This window comes from Canis lupus, chromosome 4 (assembly GCF_003254725.2).
Source record: "Canis lupus dingo isolate Sandy chromosome 4, ASM325472v2, whole genome shotgun sequence".
Lineage (NCBI taxonomy): Eukaryota > Metazoa > Chordata > Mammalia > Carnivora > Canidae > Canis > Canis lupus.
The window spans coordinates 29,760,270-29,786,381 of record NC_064246.1 but is presented as its reverse complement, the minus strand read 5'-3'; the positions used below and the strand labels follow the sequence as shown (position 1 = coordinate 29,786,381).

At 46.4% G+C, this 26,112-nt stretch overlaps 1 protein-coding gene across 1 annotated transcript; it reads right to left on the bottom strand.

Moving 5' to 3' along the window:
• Positions 1 to 350: 350 nt before the first annotated feature.
• Positions 351 to 14,961, bottom strand: SFTPD (surfactant protein D). Its single transcript, XM_025435004.3, has 8 exons — positions 14,816 to 14,961; positions 12,605 to 12,806; positions 6,754 to 6,870; positions 6,364 to 6,480; positions 5,947 to 6,063; positions 5,438 to 5,554; positions 4,826 to 4,909; positions 351 to 2,747 (listed from the first exon to the last, which is right to left on the bottom strand). Exons 2-8 carry the CDS (start codon positions 12,801 to 12,803, stop codon positions 2,371 to 2,373), a joined length of 1,128 nt encoding a protein of 375 aa, XP_025290789.1. The 5' UTR covers positions 12,804 to 12,806; positions 14,816 to 14,961; the 3' UTR covers positions 351 to 2,370.
• Positions 14,962 to 26,112: the final 11,151 nt, after the last annotated feature.

Genomic DNA, 26,112 nt, shown 5'->3' with positions numbered 1-26,112 from the left:
GAGCCAATAATGTTTAAGACTCGTGTTGATTTCTGCCTGTGATATAAGTGCAAAGAAGGCCTCTTCCTTGTTCTTGGTGCCAAAGAACAAACCAGGCCCCTGTGGCCCCACAGTGCAGATAGATCCTCTTCTTAGGGTTTGGGTATCTGCATCCCCAGCCTTCAACACTATAGATTTCTTTCCTTCCTACTGAGTTCTGCACTCTTTCTGCACTAAGAAATAGGCTTAGGACTTAAGCGTAGCAATGCGTAGAGCGTCTGCCCAAACTACCATGACCTTACATGGATCCCAGTGGCCATATTGTCCTGTGTGGTCCCAACCTCCAAGTTTAGGTGATTGAACCAGAGGCAGGCATCTGAAAGAGATTTATTTTTATAGGATTTTTGAATTGCTTATCAAGCAAGAGTTTCTAATCTCTGTGTGGCAATCTCTGTGACACATGTTTCCCCGTGCTGGGCTGTCAAGGGCCTGGGAAGAAGAGGAAGCTGATGTGGAAGGAGGAAGAGGCAAGGATCCGTGGGGTGGGGTGCAGAAGCCAGGGAGACAGCACGATGCTGCCTGTGGTCTCCCCGTCCTCCTTGGGCCAATTCAGGACTCTCTGTTCTTAGAAGAAATGTTCCTATTTTGCTTAAAGCTAGATTCAGTTGTTTTTCTTACTTGCAATTTTTTTTTTTTTTTTTTAAAAAGGTCTTTCTAAGCTCCCTCAATGAGTGTGTCCAGGTGTGGCCTCTGTGCTGGAGAGTTGTTTACTCTTAGTGTGGAACTGACTTACATTCAGAAGCTGCCAGGAATTGGGGATTTCTTTAGTGACAGGAGAAAGATCTTGGCAGAGAGCCTGAGCTGCATGCTGATGGGAGATGAAGCTTTTGTTTTCAGGCATGTTGTTCTATGTATGAGATGTGGCGGTAGGATGTTGAGCAGAGGACCTGGGGGACCCATTGAGGAAGGGCCAGAAAGGGCAGATCTCATGGTCTCTGGGAACAAAGGAGAGAGTGGTTGGCTTTCTACCCAGGGACGACATTTTTTGCCCTCTCCTGTGAGCCTATGCTTCATCCAGGTGTCATTCCAATCTCTTAAGCATGGGTGTCATTTACATTTTTGGTAGTACTTGTCATGATGAGCACAGGAGAATGTATGGAAGTGCTGAATTACTATATTACACACTTGAAACCAATATAACACTGTATGTTAACTAACTAGAATTAAAATTAAAAACTTTTAGAAAGAAAATACAAAAAAAATTTTTTTTGCAATAGTGTGTCAATAAAATTGACTAAATTGATACAGAGGCCTTTGGCCTACAAACTTACAGGCCAAAAGTGTAAGCTTTGAGGTCAAATGACTTTTGTCATAACTGAGCTGTAGTGCTGGCATTGCCTGTGGCCTCGCCACCCCCTGCTCGCTCTGTGTCCTGGTTTCCATAACTGTAAAATGAGGAGCTAGACTACAGTTGCAGTAATATAGTAATTTGACTAGATTCCCTCTGGGGCAGAGTGGAGAAGGAACGTTTCTGGAACTGTGAGGCCAGACGGCAGTTGGGGATAAATGTGAGCATGGTCGGACTCCCTCCATGTTTGAGATTTCAGGTCGATCTAGGGCTGTGGGGATGGAACTCCCTTCTGTAAACGAAGAGACAGTTGAATGATACAGGGAGAGAGAGAGAGAGATCCTGGGTCCTGCAAGGATGAGGCCCAGGCTCCCCGCATAAGGCCGTGCAGTCAGGGGAGGCAGACGCTCGCTGCCAGGTCATCTCACTGTGCTCTGCTGCTTCCTGGGCTCCAGCCTGGAAGCAGGAGGCTGCCACTGAGGCCTAAGCGCCCCAGGGCTCCAGCTCGCATTGGCTGGAGGAGCCTGGGGTTTAGGGAGGTCCCCCAAACAGGGCCATGCATGTGGGAGCCGTCAGGAGAAGGAATCCGAAGCCTTGGACAGAATGAGTTCCACCTGGAGCGAGAGTCAGGCCAGGAGAGAACAGAGGGGGAGCAGAGGCCCCCTCTCCGTTCAATGGTCAAGGGGGGGAGGCGGGAGGAGCGAAAGAGGCTGAGGAGGCTGAGGACAGGAAGCCAGAGGCTGCCCTGGAAGCTCAGAGGAGGAGGAGTGGAGGCCAGGGTGCCGCCAGCTGGCCAAACCTGGCCGACAGCTGGAGGAAGAGAGGAGAGCCACTGGATTTTGCCACCGGGAGGTCTTGGGGAGCCAACTTTATTCCTTGCAACTGGGAAAGCAGCGGGCCCTTCTTCCTCCAGCAGGTGTCCCACGCGTGACGCTGACGCCGGTGGCCGGGAGCGGCGTGCAGGGCCAGCCTCCTGGCCTCCCCGCCGGCCGGGCGCGTGCAGGTGTGGGCCGCTCGGGCCAGGCCCCCCGCACCCCCCGGGCTCAGAACTCGCAGACCACCAGGCGCTGCTCCCCGCAGACCTTGTCGTTCCACTTGCCGTTGGTAAAGATCTCCACGCAGTCCTCCGAGCCGCCGTTGTCATTGGGCTCCCCCGGGGCCCAGTTGGTGTAGACCAGGGGCTCCCCTGAGGGGTAGGTGAACGTGCCCTCCTTCCTGGCGTCCGTCATGCTCAGGAAAGCAGCCTTGTTCTGCACGGCGACCAGCTGCTGCAGGGCCTCGTTCTCGGCGGCCGAGCGCGGGGAGGCCACCTGTCCCCCCGCCTGCGTACACAGCTGCTGTGCCTCTTGGAAACTCTTTTCCACGCCCGCCGCCTTGAAGATCTTCTTCCCGATACCCCGGCCGTCGGGGAAGAGGTCCACTAAGAGAGGAGGGGAGGCAGGTGGGGCGTGGCGGCGCCGGCCGGCTCAGGGCCTCCCAGGCCTCCGCGCCCCAGCGGAGCCTCCACCCCAGGCCTCCCCCGGGGGGTCAGAGCCCCCCTAGGATGACAGCGAGGCGCTTGGTTCCCGGGCAGCCCTGACTGGCAGTGCACCCCGGGCGGGGTCCTGTGGCCTGCAGCTATAGCGGAGGACACTGGAGCTCAGGGAGGCTGAGTAAGAGGCCCAGGGTCACCGGCCCATCACATGCAAGGTTAGGGTTAACCCTTGTTTGCTGGGACACCAGAGCTGGACACACCCCTTCTGCTTCACCCCACTTTGTGTGCTGGGGCCAAGGGGGATTGGGAGGACTTTGGCCGGGGACATGACAGCGTGGCAGCTGGAGCAGTTTCTGAGAGTGTGAGAAACAGACCTTGCGTAAGGGGGTAAGGGGGGGCCTGAGAGCCCCAGGGTGCTAATCCCTGCACTCACTGCAGCCCCACACTGGCTCCTTGGTGCCCAATGGGCCCTGCCCCTAGCCAGTCAGCCTCCCCCAGGGTGCGGGGTCCCAGGGGGATGAAGCCACCCAACAGATGGCAGGGGGCAGAGGGCATCAGTTCTGGGAGAGCCCCATTTGGGAATCGGAAGCCAGGTGTCCCACCCCGGCCTGGCAATGGCTTCTAGGGGGGCAGGAGGAAGCTACTTCCATTTCAGGGTTTCTGATTCTTCGTTTCTAAAGCGGGGGCCCACTTCACAGAAGCATCACCCTCGTGACATATCAAGTACGTCTTCCCATCCCTTTGGCTTGGGGCTCAGGCGTGGAAATCTTCAGGGCTCCCTCGAGGGCTGTGCCCTGGCCTCCCCGGGCTGCGAGGGCTCAGGCTGCTCCCTGACCCGCTGCCCTTCTCTGAGTAGCTTCCACACAGGCTCAGGATGGCTCTCAGAGTACCCTGGACAGGACCAGGGCAAGGGTCCGTGAGCCGTTACTGGGTTTTATGTTCCCGGCACTCGAACCCTGTGAATGTCCATGGCAGCACCAACCATCCAGATGCACATGCACACACCTGCTCGTGCTCACGTATGTCATGGTGCGGGGTCAGTGAGGCCTAGGGCCGGTGTCCACACATGTGGCCGGTGCCCAGGGACACGTTCACCCTGGTTTGCAGCAGAGTGAACACGCACAAATACGTTTGTGGAGGGAGGAAGACTACACAATACCTAAAACTCTCATCCTTGCGACTTTGGTACTTAAGGGCCATCCCTGCGTCCTACTCAGTCGGGCCCCCCTACCCCTTCAGAAAACTCCTTTCTCTTTTGGATCAGGGAGGTTGGATGAATGATGTAGACTCAGGGAGAGCAGAGGAGGAGGAGGGGCAGCCAAGGACTGAAGGGGGTTCCGAAAGGCACAGGGCACTCAGGGGTGTGCTCCTGGGGACCCCTGACTCTGCAGCATTCCAGGGTCTAAGAATCTCTGCTCAAAATACCCAAGGACCAGAATCAAGGGCATGTCCAGGGTGAGGTGCTTCATGGCCACACAGCAAGGCCAGGCCCCCACCAGCCTTGAGCCCCAAGTTCAGGATCCCAGCCCCAGCTCTCAGGACAGCGTCTGGCTTCTCTGCTGCCTTGGGCTGTGAAGCAACATCTCTGGGCACTCACACCCCGGGTCCCACAGATGTAAGAAACACCTCCAGGTTTGGGGTCCAAGGGTAGGCAGGAATGAGGGTCTGCTGAACTGCACAGGGCTCAGGGCATTGACCGGGTCACAGGTGGCTATGATGCTGGGGGGGATCCTGGACCTGGATAACCTCCACCATACTTCCGTCACCCCACTGAACTGGTGATATGGGCACATCCTCCTATTTGTCTCTTGTATCTACTTCCAGATCCTGGAGTATGTGGCTGCACTGCTCTGTCCCAGCCCTATTCTCAGCCCCGGACCCTGCCCCAGAGCCAGGCCCAGCCCTAAATATGATCGCAACCCATTCCAGTTCTAGACCCAAGCCCAGCCAATGCCAAACCAAGGCCCAGACCCAGTTGAGGGCCTAGCCTTGGTGCCTGGCTTGGTTCAGGTCCAGGAACTTACCTTTCCTATACTGAGACAAGGCATTCTGGAGGTTTTGTACCTGTTGCTGTAAGGCCTCCACCTGCTGCCTCAGAGCAGTGATGTCTGCAGAAGAGAGAGGCCGAGGGAAGGTAAGCCCAGCATAGCCTGGGATCAGCTCAGAGCCTAGGCCTCAGGGAAGGGTGCCCAGGTGCAGGTGCAAACCGGGGCGGGGCAAGGAGCCGGGATGGGTCGTTAGAAGCCCATCTGCTGACACAGCTGATCCCTGTTGGCCCCAGATTTCCTGTGGCTTCTACTATGAACACACTGGTGAGTAGGTCCCTGTGCCTCATGGACACTAAACCCCATGACACTTCCCATCCACTGGGGTATTTGATACTCAAAGCTATCCTTTTCATTGGGAAGGGGAATATGCTTTCCCCAGTTGATCAGATGGAAAAGCTGCCTGGGGGTTTTAGCCTCACTCCTAATTCTCCGGCCTTCCTGCCAGCTAGCTTTCCTGCTTTCCACCCACTTCCCATGCCTAATGGGGCTGAAGTCCAAGAAGATAGGCTGTCCTGATAGAAAGAGTGCCACCTCCCTCCCCCTGCCCCCACCCGTGGGACCTCCCGAATCTGGCAGATACCAACTTACCCGGAAGCCCGCTCTCTCCCTTTGCTCCTCTGTCCCCAGGAGCACCTCTGTCCCCCTTCAGTCCAGGGGACCCTTTGGCACCTGGAGGTCCCGGCGGGCCCATGGCTCCAGCAGGTCCTGGGATCACAGAATTGCTGGGTGAGCTCTGTACACGTTTTCCAGCATTTTTACCCTTCCCATATCTGGACTGTCCAACCAGCCTACAGCACCCCTTCCCCTATAGACTGCTCCCACAACCCAGCCAGGCACCCTCTCCACACACTGCCCTAGCACCCAACGACCAAACTCCAGCACCCATACTGTCGCTGTTGCTCACGAGTCACTCTCCCTGGATGCAGATGGCTCCCAGGGCCCAGCAGTCACCCTCCTTGAACATAGACTCTCCCGCCTCCCAGTAACACCAGCTCTGACACGATAAGTGGTGGTGGTGGAGGGGTGGCCATCCACAGACAGCGTCAGGGGGGACACAAGAGCACTGGAGCCCAGGCCTCACTCCCTCCATCACTCACCTGCTTCCCCAGCAACTCCAGGGGCTCCACGCTCACCAGGGGCACCTGTCTCTCCTTTAACACCTGTGGGGCCTGTCATCCCTGCAGACCCCTGCTTGCCAGGCATACCCACTTCTCCTAAAGAAGGAACAAATTGGGACAAGTGCTGCTGAGAGTGTGTTCAGTAGTGGAGGTTTCACCCACTGCTCCAGGGGGACAGAGACCTGGGGAGAAGGTGCTCCTTACTGGGGTTCCTCCATGGAGGTGAACAGGAAAACACCATCCATGTGGGAATGTGGGGGGAAGAAGCCACGATATGGCCTACCCAAGGCTGACAGTCTGGGCTTTTCCTGCTACTCTGAGCTTGCCTTAGGTCACCTCCTGGACCATCACTATATTCCTTCTCCCTCCCAGACCAGCCGCATAGCAACCACCTACCTTTGGGCCCAGCCTCTCCTTGTGGACCTGGTGGGCCTTGAGGTCCTACATCCCCTTGCTTCCCAGCTGGGCCCTCTCTGCCAGCTGGACCAGGCATACCTCGAGGTCCTGGAGGTCCTGGGGAAAAGGACCGGCCTAGTCAGTGACTCTAAATTGTATTGGAAGTGGGAGTACATGAGAAGATGAGAGGAATGATAGAAGTCAGAGAGGCAGCAGCATTATAGAAGATGATGCCAACAGTAGTTCTAGTACTCCCTGAAATAACCCAGAACCACCTTCAGAACAGCCTTCTGCCTTCTTCTTGGGATGGGATCTGTGCACATCTATCAGCAGAGCCCAGTGGCAGCAGCACCACCTGCAGGCATCTGCATTCTGTGCCCAGCTGCTCACCGGATGGTCCAGAGTCTCCCTTCAGTCCAGGCTCTCCAGCAGAGCCATTGTCTCCTTTGGGCCCAACTGGGCCAGCTGGTCCAGGCATCCCTGCTCTCCCCACTGCTCCTGGCGAACCTGTAGTGGCAGAAGAGATGGGTATAAATCTGGCCTTAGTCCCAGGAGGTGCCAGCTGCCTGTACAGTCAGGCCCCTTGCATGCCTTCAAGGTTCTACAGGGTGTGGACATTCCATCTCCATACTCCTTGGTCCAATTGTGGTCCAGGAAATGGGTGTCCACATCTCCATTTTACAGGTGAGAAAATTGGCTGGCCACAGTTGGCTGTGGATTCAAGCTAAGACTTATCTGACTTGGCTTGTCCATAGTATTTATAGCAGGCAATTTGTCAGCATTTTTAACAGGCAATCGATCAGCATTTACTGTTGATCATGGACTCTTCTCCCCATCCCAGAACTAAAGTTCACATCAAAAACGACACCTGGCACTAATCATCAGGGAAATGTAAATCAAAACTGCAGTATCACCTCACACCTGTTAGAATGGGTATTATAAAAAAAGACAAGAGATAACAAATGTTGGCCAAGATATGGAGACAAGGGGACCCTTGTGCACTGTTAGTAGGAACATTAATGGGGTGCAGCCACTGTGGAAAACAGAATGAAGCTTCAAAAAATTAAAAATAGAGCTGCTATGTGATCCAGCAATTCCCCTTCTGTGTATTTATCTAAAGAAAACCAAAACACTAATTCAAAAAGATATCTGTACCCCCGTGTTCACTGCAGCATTGTTCACTGGGCCATTACAATAGCCAAGACATGGAGATGGCTTAGAGCCTAGGTGTCCATCGATGGATGAACGGATGGAGAAAAGGCAGGTATACACACAATGGAATATTATTCGGCCATAAAAAAAGAATGAAATCTTGCCATTTGCCATAATGTGGATCGATGTTCAGGGCGTTATGCTAGATGAAATAAATCAGACAGAGAAAGACAAATACCATACGATTTCACTTATATGTAGAAACTAGATAGATAAGCCAAACAACAAACAAAAACAACAAACTCATAGAGAACAGATTGGTGGTTTCTAGAGGTGGGGTTGGGAGGTGGGCAGAAAGGCTCGTGGTGGTAAAAAGGTACAAATGTCCAGTCATAAAATAAGTTCTGGGGATGTCATGGGCAGCATGGCGACTAGAGTTAATAATACTGTATTGTATATGTGAAAGCTGTTCAGAGAGTAGATCTTAAAAGTTCTTATGGCAAGAAAAAAAAAACGTACTCTGTGTGGTGATGGACTTTGACAAGACTTCTTGTGGTGATCATTTCACAATATGTGCAAATATTGAATCATTATGCTATAGATTGGAAACTAATATAATGTTATATGTCAGTTATACCTCAATTAAAAAAGAAAAAGCAATGCAATATGCTCTTGAACCTAGAGGAAAGAGACCAAATTATGACCTAATGTGCAATGTGATCCGGTTTCATAAGTACCTACACGTGCATGATGTGTGTGGGGCATGTGCACATGTAGGACCCATTGGAAAGACCCAGGAAAAGTATATACAAAAGTGTTTTACCAGTTGTTCCTTCCCTAGTGACACAAGATAATTTTAACTTTCTTCTTATTGTTTCTTTAGTGACCACATATTATTTTTGTATTGGAAAAATGATCAAGCATTTTTAGAAAGACGTGTTACCTCCAGAAAGGCTGCCAAGGTCTGAGGTTACTCAAGATTTACCCCCAAAAGACTCATGGGGGCAAATGGCTATCAGTGCTTAAGAATTCTGAGATTGAGCCCTGCCTCAGGGCTCCCTGCTCAGTGGGGAGTCTGCTTCTCCCTCTCCCTCTGCACCTCCCCCATGCTCGCTCACTCGCTCTCCAATAAATTAATAAAATCTTTTTTTTTTAATCTTATACTTGGTTCTCATTTGCTTTTTTCTTTTTCTTTCATTCTTTCTTTTTCTTTCTTTCTTTTTTAGTGAGATGAAATTCATATAACATTAACCTTTTCAAAGCACACAATTCAGTGGCAGTTAGCACACTCACCATGATGCACAACTACCTCCTCTACTGAGTTCAATATCATTTTGTCTCCCTTGAAAGAAACTATAGCCACTAAGCCACCACCCCCAATTCGCCCTCCTCGTAGCCCCTGGACACCACTACTCTACCTTCTGTCTCTATCTCCTATTTTGGACATTTCCTATATATGGAATCATGCAACATATGACCCTTTGCATCGGGCTTTTTTAACTTGGAGTGACGTTTTTGAGGTCATCCACTTGGCAGTGTGTCTCAGTGCTTCGTTCCCTTGTATGGCTGAGTAATGTTCCACCGTATGGACAGAACACATCTCGTTCATCCATCCACCTGTTGCTAGGCATTTGGGCTATTGTGAATAAAGCTGCTATGAACATTCATGTGCAAAAAGAAATGACACTTGACAGGTGGGGCTGACTTGTTCATTCACTTACTTGTTCACTAAGAAACCATCTATGGAATATAACCGCGTGCTCAGTGCTGGGCGAGATGCAAATATCAGCACCAGACCCCGGTCTGCATGGGATGTGTAATAGGATTTTCAGCTGTGAGGCACAGGTAACGAGTGAAGAGGACAATTCACAAGGTGTCCCTCGTCCCATCACATCATCACCCCAACCCCAGCACACACACACGCCCAGAGCTGTCTTCCCAAAGGAAGAAAAGGGACTTCAGAGCAAGGAAGATTTAGAGAGACATACAGAGGAAAAAATGACATTTCAGACTTGGATACCATGCTCCCAGGGGAAGGAGGGACCAGACCTGCCTGAGCAAGAGCATGCTGGTAGCCAGGGACTGCTCCCTGGAATGGGTTGCTGAGAGGCTCTGTGCAGGGCATTGTGTCCTGCTTTTGGTTATGATCCTTACTGGGAAAGCAATGGAAGCATAGAGGGTTACAGGATGGGTCCCACATCCCATATCCAGCAGGGCACTGTGCTGGGGTGGAGATGTCCTACCCCTAGGCTGAGCCCCTCTTGGGCTCCACCCTGGCTGGGATGGCGGCAGGTAGAAGGAGCAGTAGAGGTTTCCCATCCATGATGTACAAGCCCTGGAGGCCATGAGAGGGGACACCCTCTTCAACGGCAAGCCCCCATCCCTCCTAAAGCACTAATTTTGCATCCTAGTGTCCCCCAAAGGCCAGCCCTGTACCATAATGCCACCTGAAGGGAAGCTTTAAGGACCAGCAATTTGGCCAGTCTTAACTGCAGTAAATCCCTTCTCCCTTTCATTCCACATTCCTTCATCCCACAGGTACTCGCTGAAACTTCTGCTGCACAGAAAACACCATCCTCAATGGCGGGACACAGCAGTGAAAGAAGCAGACCCCAAATCAGATCCTTCCTCATGGAGCTTAAACCCAATTGCATAGAGACAGATCCTAAAAATTAAAGTGTACAACATATGGTCTATTAGATCAGAATAAGTGCCACAGAGAAAAAAAAAGGCACAGAGAGGGTCATGGTGGGGGGCGGGGGGCTGTTTCTTCTAAGGAAGGTGGTCAGGGCCAGACTAGTGGAGAAGGTTGTCTGTGAGAAGTGACCCACAGGGACAGCTATGGGGAGACAGGGAGAGGGCCCTCATTCATCAGAGGCCCGAGTGTGGTTAGGGATCAGCAAGGAGCCAGGGTGGCTGGAGTAGAAGGAGGTGAGGTCAGAGAAGTAGCCAGGGGTGGAGTGTCCTAGTGGGCTGCTGAGGAGTATGTGGTTTTGTTCCAAGGGAGATGCACACCCCTGGAGGGACACTTCTGCTGAATCCTTCTGCAAAAGACTGCAGGAATCTTGGAGGTGTTGAGGAATAAGGGGACTGTCCTGGACATAGAGCCCCCAAAGCCAGGTGGGGTCTTACTGGCCCTCCATGATACGCCCGAGGCATTACCACAGCGACCCGACTCCACTCTCCACCTCTGCTCTAGGCTCTCCTCTCTCTGGCCCATCTTGCCCTTTCCAGCAGGTCCTTGGAACCTTGCGCGTCTGCAGGGGACGTTGTCATAAATGCACACTGTGGCCCCAGCCACACTTACTTGGGTAGAGATGCCGAGGTGCTCCAAGCTCTCCGGGGAGTTCCCAGACCCACAGTGGTTGAGCGACTAGCGCACCTGCAGTCCAGGAGCCAGAGGGCAGCCTGGTCCCCTTGGTCCCCCTAGTCTCCAAGCACCGAACTAAGGCCGGGCTTGGAATGTGCACAGGGGTGGGAGGAGGCATCTGCGTGCCAGAGGTAGGTCTCAGCCACGCTCAATGCTGCGGGGTCACAGGGGGACTATAGGAGAGGGCCCCTCTGAGGGCTAGAGAGAGTGAGGACTCTCCAAGATGCTGACCCTTGAATACTACCGTTCTTCGGAGTGCACGTCCAGGTGGCCTTCCCCCCAGGCCCCTGGCCATTCACGTTGGGAGCCGCTCCCTGAGTATAAAGGATGGACAGCTAGACAGATGAGCGCTTGTCCCTTACCCTACAAAGCCTGGGGACGTTACCCATTCTTTCCAGCTTAAATGTTCTTAGTTTCCATGGGACACCTGGGTGGCTCAGCGGTTGAGCATCTGCCTTTGGCCCAGGGCGTGATCCCAGGACGCTGGATCGAGTCCCACATCGGGCTCCTTGTGGGGAGCCTGCTTCTCCCTCTGCCTGTGTCTCTGCCTCTCTCTCTGTGTGTTTCTCTCATGAATAAATAAATAAAATCTTTAAAAAAAAATGTTGTTAGTTTCCTTCCTCCCCAAACAAAATGCAAAGTCCTGAAAGATAAAGACCACAGTAGATCCCTCCATAGCTCTAGCCCAGCACCTGGTGGGGGCGGGGCGGGGGAGTCCCCTGTTGTCCTAATTGCCGGTTCACTGAATTCTGACACTTTGCCACCAAGACCCAGATCCTTCTTGGATAATTCCCTTAATAACCAGTACCTTCGGGAACCTCACAAGACCTCACCCGATGGGTCCAGAAAGAAGGTGCAACTTGATCCTAACAACTTAACAAAAAATAAAGCCTTGGCTCAGTTATTTGTCACTTTGTGAGAGATCTCATTCCCACTTACAGATGAGCAAACTGAGGCTCGGGGACCCTGGCTTGTCCTAGGCTGGGTCCCTGCTACGGAGCTAGAGCTAGCAGTCCGGCACAGATCGGCCTGATGCAGAGGCCCATGTCTGTTCCCCCTCAGATGGGCTGTCATCTGGCCCCTCTGTCACAATGTTCTCACCTGCCAGATAAGAGTCATATGTCCTTTGTAAGACTTTTGGGAGGGTTAAATCAATGACTCAGTGCACACCCAAGCATGAGGTTGGACAAAGAAATGTGAGCTCCCTTTCGTTCTCTCCATAATGGTATCAGTGCAAATCCTTTTGATCAGACCGGAGTATGGGGCCACAGAGCCTCTTTCTTTCCCATCCTTCATGCAATATTAAAAGTTTTTAACACCTCTCACAGACACCATTTCACCTAGATGACTGACTGTTAAGTCCTGGAGCAGGTTCTGGAGAGCCACAAAGTCCATGGACCCACAATTTCCTCATTCTCGCAGTGGGAGGAATCAGAAGACTCCAGGGGAGGAGTCAAGGCAGCTGGTCATGGAATGAGGCACCTGGGAGCTCTGGGCAGTCAGTCATTTTACAACTGGTAAAGCAGTGCTTTAGAAGGACCAAAAAAAAAAAAAAAAAAAAGAAGGACAAAAAGCCTGGGGGAAACCCAACCCCTAGAGAGGAGGAAGTCCAAAGTCCACCTCCGAGCCTTCCACGCAGAACGGCCAGCATTTCTGGGTTGGTTACAATTACAATACCTACCGCTTTCCACCAGGAAAAGCCCATGGTCCCAGCCCTACCTGGATCTCCCTTCTCGCCCCGGGGGCCCTCTCTCCCATCCCGTCCATCGCGACCAGGCAGGCCATTCTCCACGGGGTTACACATGACCAGGGTGCAGGTGTTGGCTGCTGTTCTCTGGGAATAGGTCTTCACTTCTGCTCCCAGTGGCCTCAGGGGTTGTGTGAGCAGGATCAGCACGGAGAGAGGGAGGAGAAGCATGGTCTAGGCAGATGAACAGAAAAAGAAAGGACATGCTCTTGGTCCTAGGACCTGGGTTAGGGCTTGGCCCAGCTCCTGAAGGTCAGGAGAAGCACCTCTCCACCTCCCCTCCCTCGTGTGGGGCTGAGAGCAGCAGGGCTCCCAAAGCACATTAGGGCCCAGGGGGGCATATGGTCTGGCCCAGGAGAGCATGAGTTATCCAGATGGAACTCGTGACATGGGTTGAGAGCAGTAGCCAGCTAGTCTCAGATGCCCCATGTTGCCTTTTCTTGGGCCTTCCCGAGGGCACTGTCATTGGCACAGGGGCTAGGATATAGAATTCCTCACTGAGGCCCATGTCACAGCAGGAGGATTCACTGGGTCGTTCTGGGAAGGACCCTTCCCCTCTCTGGACCCCTCCTCTCTGTTTCTACTACTAAAGTGGTTGGCTTAGCTCTGACAAGGCAAAGCGGTTCCTCCTACTGGCTGCCTTGGCTAACCAGCACTCGTGGGGTCGGCAGTGCTATTCTGAAAACCAGTCCAAGTCCTGAACACTGAGTGATGTCCGTCCTGAGCCCAGGATGGGTATGTGGTTGCATGTTTGCCAGGTGACTTGCCATCCCTGGGCTAGACATTGTCTCCATAAGGGAATTCTCACAGAGAACGCAGGTGAAAGTTCTCAGAGATGCTAAGTTAGCAGCGGGAGAGCCCCTGGGACAGGTACCATTCTGCTCCGATGACCAAAGAGAACTTGAAAGAAAGGCCTCACAGAGCAAGGGGACATGTGAAACGGGTTCAGTCTAGGGAAGGCTAGTTTGGGGATAAAAACGAGCAGGGGCCCAATAGGGCATCCAGTTATCATCTGACCGGTACCTGGGGACTAAGTGAGACCAAGACGGGTATAGGGCCAGAGTCACCTCCAGTATTGGGCTTCTTTCCTCTCTCAGAGAGAAACTACAAAGTTATGAGCACAGAAAGAGCTTGTTGGAGGGGCAGGGGCTGGGCACAAAGCCTGGAAGAGGGGCTCACCAGACAGGCTGAGGTGCTGGCAGGGAAGGGGCTTTCCTGGCCCGAGAAGTGCCTGCCACAGCTGCTGGTAATTCTGGGCGAGATGATCCCTATTGTTCAGTACCCTCTTTCAGCTTTGAATTCACCTCTTCCTTGGGCATCCTGGGAGCTCTAGAAACACCCAGCTGAGCTCCCAAGCCAGCGGCAGCTGCTTCGCTGCACTTGTGGTCATGAGCACCAAAGGGCCCAGACCGGAGCAAGGGCACTATCCCCTGGCCTGCAGCTACCTCACCTCCGGGGCCCTGCACCCCGAATCTAGGGAAGTATGAAAAGCAACAGGCAGTCTGCCCCCACCCCGCCCAGTTCAAGATGCCACAGAAGGCATCACTGCCCACTGTAGTGGAAGGCAGCTAACTCATTGGCTTTCAGAGCCGCAGCAGCCCCCTCAACCCCCAGGGCTCATGCCAAACTTTCAGATTAAGATTTTTTTCTTTTTTTCTTTTTAAAGAAAATGACTCCTCTGAAACTTGGTTGGAAAATTTGTGACTTAGTCCAGTAAGTCTAGTTTTGAAAGTAAAACATCTGAGTCTAAGAAAGAAGTATGATGTCCTTGCCCCGCAGGCAGCTGATAACCTGGATGGGCTTAGAACCCGGCTTGTGGAGACCTGGCCTGTTTCTCCCCTACCACTGTTCTTTCTGAAGAAATCAGAAATGGAGAGGAACTAAGAGAGAAGGTGAACTTGCACTTCCACTGGGGCTTCCAGACAATGGTGTCTGGGGTCTGAGTGGGTGTCATCCAGCTGATGCACCTTCCCCCAGCCCAGAGAGCACAGGGAGCATTGAGAGGCTCCCTAAGAGCACTCCTTGTTACCCTCCTCCGCCCCCCGCCTGCCATACGTCCTAGACCAGAACAGCTCCACAGACCCTGCTCCACAGCACCAGTAGGATAGAGGAGCCATAGGGGCAGGGAGACAGTCACCGGGTATTGGGCAAACAGAATGAGGACAATGGACAGAAACACTCACGGTTGCTTCTTCTGGGACTCCAGGACCTCCAGGCCAACTGGCCTTTCCTTGGCAGGTACTGGCTATTTATACCTGCCTTGTAACCTGAGCCGCCCGGCCCTGGTCTTCTAAGAGCTCTTTTCAAGAGGTGGGGCAATTTCTTCCTTGTTGACTCACTCTCACCCCCACCAAGGTTCTGGAAACTTGCCACCAATATTCGTTAACACTACACACATATTGCCTTAGAGTTTAAAGAGCACCCTCAGTCTGTGACCTCACCCGTACCCCACCCTGAAGCCCTGTGAACTGAGGGGCATCATCAGTGTCTGTATTTTAGAGATGTCCAAAAATCTGAGCTCCAGGGAAGACCAGCACTTGCACAATGGTCTACACCTGTTGCAAATGCAACCCGCATCTATGGATTCCAAGATCCAGGACCCGCTGTGCCCACTTCTCTTCCTCTTTCATCTCAACGGTTACTGCCCAGATATTGAGAAAGAGCTGGGAGCTCCTTGGCATATCTGAGGAGGGGTGGGGCAAGTGGAGGAGCTGTGGAGACTGCAGCCTGTGGGGGCAGTGGCTGGGGGAACTGTCACCTGGTGGGGTCACTCTTTTGCTTCCTGCTTTAGATCTCGAAGAGACCCCCCACTTGCCTTTCATGGGATGGCCTTTCCTTAATTTCCTTGCCCCCATCACTCACCTTCTTAGCTGAAGTTTGCCCTGTGCATTACTAAGGTGACCAGTGTTCATCCCTGACCTGCTGATACACAGTTACAGCCATCCCCAAGGAAAATCTAACTTCCAGTTACTGTAAGACAGTTGCCCACCCTCTTGCCTTTGCTATCAGAGCAGTCTCTGCTTGCTTCTAGATGTGGCTTTATCTCTTGCATCAATTCTCTGCCTAGATCCATAAACCAGCAGCCGTATGTCTCCAAGCTTCTCTTTTGGTCACTCCATTGGTGGTGCTGACTTGTTCATGGCTTTTGATGCTCCTTTGTGGCATCCCCTTGTGTACTGTAGAATCTATAATGCCTCAATTCATAAGGAAAGTCTTCTGTTTCCCATACAGCAATTTTTTTGAAGCAGGATCCATAGTAGAGCCACCACGGCTCCTAATGACAGAGCTCTTTCAGCATTAACACCCAGCCCTCCCCATTCTAGGATGTTCATGTTTCTCTTAGGAATCTAGATCTGGGGGTACCTGGGTGGCTCAGTGGTCTGCCTTCAGCTCAGGTGGTGATCCCGGGGTCCTGGGATCGAGTCCCACATCAGGCTTCCCGCAGGGAGTCTCTTTCTCCCTCTGCCTAGGTTTCTGCATCTTTCTGTGTATCTCTTATGAACAAATAAATAAAATCTTAAAAAAAAAGAAATCTAGGTTATCATGGAATTCCCTTTCTTTTCCCAAATTTGAGAGAGAGAGAGAGAGAGAGAGAGGCAGAGACACAGGCAGAGGGAGAAGCAGGCTTCATGCAGGGAGCCCGATGTGGGACTTGATCCTGGGTCTCCAGGATCATGCTCTGGGCTGAAGGTGGTGTTAAACCACTGAGCCACCCAGGCTGCCCCCATCACTATTTCTTTAAATAGACTTTCTTTTCCTATCCGGCTCTCTGCTCCTCCTTGGGTTCCCTCAATGCATACATTATTTCTTTTGATGACGACCCATAAATCCTAGAGGTTCACTTCACTTTTTTTCCTTCTGTGACTGGATAATTTCAAAAGATCCACCTTCAAGTTCACTGAGTTCTTCTTCCACTTGGTCAAGTCTTTTGTTGAATCTCTCTCCTGAATTTTTCAGATCAGCCATTCTATTCTTCAGCTCTAGGATTTGGTTATTGTTGTTGTTTTGATCGGACTCCAAATCAAGGACAACAAAACCAAAAATAAACATTGGGACTACATCAAACTAAAAAGCTTATGTATAGTGAAAGAAACCATCAACAAAACTAAAAGATAATAATAATAAAATCTAAAAAAAAAATGAAATCTTGCCCTTTACAACAGCATGAATGGAACTTGATAATATTATGTTAAATGAAAAAAGTAACACAGAGAAAGACAAATGCTGCATGATTTCATTTACAAGTGGAATCTAAAAAATAAAAAAAAAAAACAAGTAAACAAAATAAAATAAAACCCAGACTTATAGATTCAGAGAACAGAGAGGGTGGTTGCCAGAGGACAAGGAGAATGGGGGAGAGGGGTGAAAGGAATAAAGGGAATCAACAGGTACAAACTTCCAGTTATAAAATAAATAAGTCATTGGATGTAAAGTACAACATGGGGAATATAGTCAATAATACTGTATTAACTTTGTACAGTGACAGACGGTAACTAGACTGTGGTGATCAGTTTGTAATGTATAAAAATGTCCAATCACTATGTTGAAACTAATGTAATATTGTATATCAATTATATTTCAACAAAATAAGTAAAAAGGAAAATGGAAAACAGAAAACTGTTGGTAACAATTATTCCAGAGAATATACATTCAAGAGGAATGATCATAGTGGCATGAGTTACTTTCTTTGTCCTCTTTGACTAACAACTAATGAAACATCCATAACCAAACAAAAGTGCCTCTGCCCATGATAGTAGGACACCTGGGAGGTTTCTACCCATCTGTGCATCTGAAAGTAAATGGGTAAGATGACCTCTGTGGGGGCTGTGGGTCCAAAGGAGTCCTCCAGCCTGCCCCACCTCCATTCACTACAACTGGAGGGGGAAAGAGTGTTATCTGGAGAGTACTAACTCGAGCAGTAGCACTGGGGAAAGGATTTGTGGAGGTCCAGCCTGCCTGATGAGAGAATCTGATATGCCGACAGAGTCAGACAAGTTTGGAGGCAGAGGAGAGGGAGGAACTCACCAAAGTATCCTCCCTCCCCAGGGCAACACTACAAGGCTTTTGCTAGCATCAGCAGCCATTTCTCTAGCAGGACAGAAGGAAAGCACTGACCTCTCCCACAGAGGAAGTAGGAAGCAAAGGTGGTGAATGACTGCCCGGCTGTTCCAGTTGTGGGGGTTGCAGGTGGAAGGAGCCATTTCTCTGTATACACTGGGATTTCTGAGGAGGGACCTCCATGATGAGGGAGGGAGAGGATAGGGAAGGAAACACATAAGAATATCAAAAGACACTGACATTTTCTGCTGTCTCCTTTGAAATTTCAACAGGAGGTCCATCCACAGACCTCTGGGTGCATGCCACTCAAGGATCTTCCCACCAGGCCCATGGGCACTATCAAAGCCCCAAGTGCTAATCCCTGTGCATGCAGAATGTATCCCTGAGGATCTTTTCTGGTAGGAGAACCCACAGACTTAAACTATAAAGCCACCTTCTGGAATTCAAAAGAAAGATTTCTAATAGTTTGTTGAGTGACTATTCAACAACTGTTGAATGAACAGTAACAACAAAAGCATAAAACCTGAAGTAAGAAAAGTACCTACTACTTGAAATGCAGAAGCAGAAGCACCTACCTTCAAGCACTATAAAAAAAATCAAAGAAATATGGCATCACACAAAAAACATAATAATTCTCCAGCCGCCAACCTCAAAGGCACAGGATATTGCAATCTAACAGACAAAGAATTCCAGATAACCATTATGAAGAAATCTGATGAGCTACAAGGAAACGCAGAACAATTCAATGAACTCAAGAATTAACTGAATGGAAGGAGTTCTTCACCAGAGATTGAGATTATAAGAAAGAATCAAACAAATCTAGAGCTGAAGATTTCAACAAATGAAGAATGCAATAGAGAGCATCGGTAGCAGGGCAGACTACAGTGACACAGAGGAATGGATGTGTCACTCGGAGGATAGCAATATAAAAATAAATCAGTTAGAAAGACAGGAATGCATAAATCTTAAATATTTTTTGAGTTTTGACAAATGCTTACATCTGTGTAAACCAAACCACTTTTCAGAATATACATCACTACCATTATCCCAGAGATTTCCCACTTGGTCCTTCCCAGGCTGTCATTTTTATTTATTTGCTTATTTGTTCGTTTGTTTCATTGATTATTACTTTACTTTGAGGATAGAATGCAGCTGGTTTATCAGTCATCCTATAGGTGGATACCTGGTTGATACCCAGTATCCAGTTTTTGCCTGCCATGAATAGAGCTGCTATGGACATCCTTGTGCAAGTGTTCTGGGAACATCTGGTTTTGCTCCTGCTTTGCACATACCTAAGAGTGCAAATGAAAGGTTGTATGACAGATGTCTTTTAGCTTTTATGAGAAGCTGCCAGACACTTTTCCAAAATGATTGACATCATTTTATATTTCCACCAATCATGTGAGAGCCTTGGTGGCCTCATATTCTTACCAACACTAGGTGCAATGACTCCTTTTCATTTTATTCTGCTGTCCTTGTAGTGCTATTTCCTTGCAGTTCTCATTTGCCTTCCTCACGTGTCTAATGATGTAGAGTATTTCTCATGTGCATATTTTGTGTGGTCTGTTCACATCATTTGCTTGTTTGAGTTATCTTTTTATTATCAACTTATTGTATCTCTTTATATATCTTGGATATCAAGGCTTTGCCAATATACATTTTATAAATATTTTTTTCTAACTTGGGCATTTTTATTCATTTTCAACCATAATGCCTTCTGATAAGCAGATTTGGAAAGTAGAAATCTACTTTACAATTTTTTTCCCTTTGTTGTTTTCTGGGATCTAAGAAAATTTGTTATCCTCAAAGTCATGATGCTATTCTTCTGTTTTCCTTTAAAATCATTAGTGAAAAATAAATAAATAAATAAAGAAAATCATTAGTGTTTTATCTTTTATCTTTAGGTATATGATCCATTTCAAATTAAGTTTTGTGTATGGTGTGAGATTGGAGTCAAGTTTGTATTATTTTTCATGTAGAAATCCTTTCTTAAAGATTTATTTATTTTGAGAGAAAGAGAGAGCAAGGGAGGAAGGGTATATGGAGAGAGAGAGTCCCAAGCAGACTCCCCACTGAGTGTGGAGCCTGACTCAGGGCTTGACCTCAAGACCCTGAGAGCATGACCTGAGCCAAAACCAAGAGTCAGATGCTTAACTGACTGCACCATCCAGGTGCCCCTAGAAAGTCATTTTCAATATCCAATTTTAAAATATACATTTTAACTAAGATCTGAATTTTAATATTTTTATTTTTTAAATTAAATTAAATTTTTTCTCAAAAAAATTTTTGAGTACAGATGACACATAAGGTTACACTAATTTCAGGTGTACAATGTAGTGATTAAACTTTTCTATACATTATGCTATATGCTCACCACAGGTATAGCTATACCATCTGTCATAAGGTCTGAATTAAATATGTGTGTGTATATGAAATGAAACTATTGCTACAAAGAATCCCACATTTTTATAAACATTTATTTAAATTTGGGGCAACTGAGTGGCTCAGTTAGTCAGGCATCTGCCTTCAGTTCAGGTCATGATCCTGGGGTCCTGGGATCAAGCCCCACATAGGGCTCCCTACTTGGTGGGGAGCCTGCTTCTCCCTCTTCCTCTGCTACTCATCCTTTTCTCTTAAAAGAGAATATATTAATCAAAGAAAAGCATATAATTTTCCATCAGAATGCAGGTATGTAATGTGCTTTGGATATTTGTAGATGGTTCTAAAGTATACAAAAAACCACAAATAATGAATGTATGAGGAATCATTAACTTCAAAGAAGATTTTGTTTTGCTGCTTTCACAAAATACAAAGTCGTAGTAAAGTTTATATAGTATTATAAAATTGTATAAAATTTAAACACGAGTGATTGACTGCCAGACATTTACTTCCAAGGACATTCTGGGTTGAAAGATCACAATTTTCCACCATTTGTTATAAATGCAGAGTTGTCCACGGTGAGTGTTGAGGAAAAGTTAAGAGAGTTATGGATGGAATCTGATTTCTGAAATTGTCACATTATATTCTTTAAACTTTCCAGGTGTTGGGGCACCTGGATGGCTCTGTCAGTTGAGTGTCTGACTCTTGATTTTGGCTCAGATCGTGATCTCAGGGTCGTGAGATTGAGCCCCACAGTGGGCACTGGGCTCAGTGCAATCTGTTTGAGATTCTTTCTCTCCCTCTCATCTGTCCCTCCCTCAACTCGTGCTCTTGCCCTCTCTCTCAAATAAAATAAAATCTTTTTAAAAATGAAACAAAATATCCAGTTGTCAACACATATTTATAAGACATGGAAAGAAAGAAAAAAGTATGGTCCACACAAAGTAGAAACAGCAGTCACCAGACACTATTTATGAGTAAGGCCAGAAACTGGGTTTACTAGACAAAAACTTTGAATTAACTATTTTAAACATTTTCAAAAAGCCAAAGAAAACCATGTCCAAAGAATGAAAGTATGAAAACAGTGTCTTAGCAGATAGAGAATATCAACAAAGAGATAGAAATAATAAAAAAGAGGGATCCCTGGGTGGCGCAGTGGTTTGGCGCCTGCCTTTGGCCCAGGGCGTGATCCTGGAGACCTGGGATCAAATCCCACATCAGGCTCCGGGTGCATGGAGCCTGCTTCTCCCTCTGCCTATGTCTCTGCCTCTCTCTCTCTGTGACTATCATAAATAAATAAAAAAAAATTTTTTTAATTTAAGAAATAATAAAAAAGAACAAAATAGGAATTATAGAGCTGAAAAATACAATAAAATAAAAACATTCATTAAAGAGTTAACAGGCTTGAGCAGGCATAAGAAAGAAGCAGTGCATTTGAAAATAGGTCAAATAACAGTATTCAGTCTTAGGAGCAGAAAGGATAAAGAATGGAAAAAGAATAAAGTGTATAGGTACAATTAAATATACATGACAGGGGATCCCTGGGTGGCGCAGCGGTTTGGCGCCTGCCTTTGGCCCAGGGCGCGATCCTGGAGACCCGGGATCGAGTCCCACATCGGGCTCCGGTGCATGGAGCCTGCTTCTCCCTCTGCCTGTGTCTCTGCCTCTCTCTCTCTCTGTGACTATCATAAATAAATAAATAAATAAATAAATAAATAAATAAATAAATAAATAAAAATATATATACATGACAGGAGTCCCAGAAGGGGAGGAGAGGAGAGAAAGGCAAAGAAAGAATATTGGAAGAAATAATGACTGAAATTTTCAAATTTAATGAAATATGTGAATCTGCACATACAAGAAGCTCAATAAATTCTAGTGATGATAAACTCAAATTGCTTCACACCAAGACATATGGGAATCAAACTGTCAAAAGTCAAAGACCAAGAGAGAATCTTGAAAGTAGCAAGACACAAGCTACTTGTCACATGGAAAGGATCCTCAGTAAAATTAATGACCAATTTCTTATAAAAAACCATACAGGCCAGAAAATGATGGGATGACATATTTAAAGTATGGAAACAAAATAAATAAATAGTTAGATAAATAAATTGATAAATATATATTTTAAAAAATAAAGTATGGAAACAAAACCACTGTGAACCAAGAATTCTATACCTGACAAAACTACCCTGAAATGAAAGAGAAATCAAGATATTCTCTGAGAAACAAAACTAAAGAAATTCATCACTAGACCTATCTTACAGGAAGTGCTACAGGGAGTCTCTTTATTGTGCTGAAATATACATACTATAAAAATTACCATTTTAATCACTTTTAAGCATACAGTTCACTGGTTTCAAGTAAATTCACCTGTTGTCCAGTGATAACCCAAAGGGAGTTTGTCAGGCTGAAATAAAAGGACACTAGATAGTAACTATTGCCAAATGAAGAATTAAAAATATCAGTAAAGACAAGCACATAGGTAAATATGAAGGCCAGTGTTATTTTATTTTTGGTTTGTGACTTCTGTTTTTTCCTATGTAATTAAAAAATATATACAAACAATAATCATAAAATAATTAATGGACACAGTGTATAAAGATATAATTTTTGAAATTAACAACCTAAAAAAGGAGGGACAGGGCTGTATAGGAGTAGAGTTTTTGTATGCAATTGAAGCTAACTTGGTATCAATTCAAATTATAATTTTAACGTATTAACATCTTAGCAGGACACAGGACAAAAACCACATGATCATCTCAACATACAGAGAACAGGCATTTGACAAAGACTGGCATCCTTTCGTCATATTACTTTCCACTTATGCAAGGTATACTATTGTTGGAATACGAACTTTGTTTTTTGAATGCTTTTGGATTTAGAGAAAATTTGCAAAGTTAGTACAGAGTTCTCATATACTTCTCAGACAGTATATCCTATTTTAATACCTTGCATTCATATGGCACATTTGTAACTATTAATGGATCAGTTTGATTCATTATTAACGAAAGCCCATACTTTTAGAGATTTGCTAGTTTTTAGGTCGTTATTTATGTATTCCTAGGTCCCGCCATGGATACCTCATTAATTTCATAGTCATGTCTAGGTTCATTAGTCTCCTCTTGGTTGTGTTTCTCAGTTTTCCCTTGTTTTTGATGAGTTTGACAGTTTTGAGGGTTCCTAACCCACTGTTTCATAGAACGTCTCTTTATTAGGGTTGGTAAGATATTTTTCTCATGATTAGACTTGAGTTAATGACTTTCAGGGAAGAATACCATAGAAGTAAATTGCCTTTTTCATCATATCATTTCCAAGATACATACTATGAACAGGATTTTTCCCTGTGATGGTGATCCCAATTATCTGGGTAAAGTCATATTTATCATGTTTCTTTGTTTTTTAAAGATTTTATTTATTTACTTACTTACTTACTTACTGGAGGGCAGCAGAAGGAGAAGTAGAGAATCTCAAGAAGACTCCACATGGAGCATGGAGGCCAACTCAGAACTTGATTTCAGGACTCTGAGATCATGACCTGAGCTGAAACCAAGAGTCAGATGCTTAAATGACAGTCATTCAGGTGCCCCATGTTTGCCAATTTTCTTAACTGAAAAGTAACTATTTTCTCCATTTCTTTACTGTATTCTTGGGAAGAAAATCCCTATGTGCAGCCCACACTTAAGTGGAAAATTACGATCCATCTCCTTGAGGATGGAGTATCTATGTAAATTATTTTTAATTCCTCTGCATGGGATATTTGTCCATTCTTCTCCATTTATTTACTCAACCTTTCTTTACATCAATATGGACTCACATGTATTTACTCTGTAATTTAGGTTATAGTCCAATATTATTTCCTTTACTTTGTTGCTCAAATGTTTCCACCTTTAGCTTTTGAGAGCTTTTTTCTTTTTTCCTCAAGTAAAAGCATTCATATTGGAAAGAAAGAGTTAAACTGTCTCTGCTTTGCAGATGATATGATCTAATATATAGAAAATCTTAAGGAACAACAAAATATATACTAGTTCAGTAAGGTTGCAGGATACAAGATCAACAGACAAACCATGTATTTCTATACACTAGCATAAACAATCCTGAAAATGAAATCAAGCAATAGTCTATTTAACATCAAAATGATGAAAGTACTTAGAAAAAAGCATCAATAATTATTGACCAATAGATATTAATGTGTGTACACGTGTGGTTTGTTGTCTTTTAAAAAATTATATATATAAAACATCTGGGTGGCTCAGCAGTTTAGCGCCTCCTTCAGCCCAGGATGTGATCCTGGAGCCCCGGGATCCAGTCTCACATCGGGCTCCCTGCATGGAACCTGCTTCTCCCTCTGCCTGGGTCTCTACCTTTCTCTCTCTCTCTGTGTCTCTCATGAATAAATAAATAAAATCTTTAAAAATAAATAAATAAATAAAGTCAGCAATTCTATAAACAGCCATCTTACATGCATCTTCATTAAAATGGAAGTTGTTTTTGTCATAAATCTGTGGCTTGAATTCTTTTGTTAGTTCTGAAAAATTCTTAGTATTTCCTTAAAGATTGTATCTACCTCAATTTATTCTCTCTTCTTTTTCGGCAACTCCAATAATGTGTACAATTGACCTTTTCTCCTTGTCTCATATGGTCTACAACTCTTTATTTCTATTTTTCATAATTTTCTGTTAAATTATCATTAGCTATTATTAATAAAATCACTTATATTCTGATGCATGTTCATGTGGTAAGATTAGAAAACATTGCATTTGTCCTTTAACACTATAACTAAATATCGATTCAACAATTTATCCATTGGCATAAAATAACAACACCTTTAAATATCTCATTCAATTGCTTCAAAGAGTCTACCCATACAATATCACTTGTATCATCCCCAAATCTTACCATTAATTCTGTTGGTGAGCAGAAAAATATAATAATTTCATGAAAACATCTCTGAATTAAAGAGAGACATTAAAGAAAGAGCTTTTAGATGCATTAAAATTCTGTGTGCAGAATTTTTCCTTACCATGACAGAGGAGAATTTTGCTCCTCCTTAAGTGCAACATAAATATTTTTTTTTGTATTTCTAGAATGAGTTTATTTTATTTTATTTTTTTTTTAAAGATCTTAATATTTCAAGATCTTAAACTGTCTCCTCTTTTTTTTTTAATTTATTTTTTATTGGTGTTCAATTTACTAACATACAGAATAACCCCCAGTGCCCGTCACCCATTCACTCCCACCCCCCGCCCTCCTCCCCTTCTACCACCCCTAGTTCGTTTCCCAGAGTTAGCAGTCTTTACGTTCTGTCTCCCTTTCTGATATTTCCCACACATTTCTTCCCCCTTCCCTTATATTCCCTTTCACTATTATTTATATTCCCCAAATGAATGAGAACATATAATGTTTGTCCTTCTCCGACTGACTTACTTCACTCAGCATAATACCCTCCAGTTCCATCCACGTTGAAGCAAATGGTGGGTATTTGTCATTTCTAATAGCTGAGTAATATTCCATTGTATACATAAACCACATCTTCTTTATCCATTCATCTTTCGTTGGACACCGAGGCTCCTTCCACAGTTTGGCTATCGTGGCTGCTATAAACATCGGGATGCAGGTGTCCCGGCGTTTCATTGCATCTGTATCTTTGGGGTAAATCCCCAACAGTGCAATTGCTGGGTCGTAGGGCAGGTCTATTTTTAACTGTTTGAGGAACCTCCACACAGTTTTCCAGAGTGGCTGCACCAGTTCACATTCCCACCAACAGTGTATGAGGGTTCCCTTTTCTCCGCATCCTCTCCAACATTTGTGGTTTCCTGCCTTGTTAATTTCCCCCATTCTCACTGGTGTGAGGTGGGATCTCATTGTGGTTTTGATTTGTATTTCCCTGATGGCAAGTGATGCAGAGCATTTTCTCATGTGCATGTTGGCCATGTCTATGTCTTCCTCTGTGAGATTTCTGTTCATGTCTTTTGCCCATTTCATGATTGGATTGTTTGTTTCTTTGGTGTTGAGTTTGATAAGTTCTTTATAGATCTTGGAA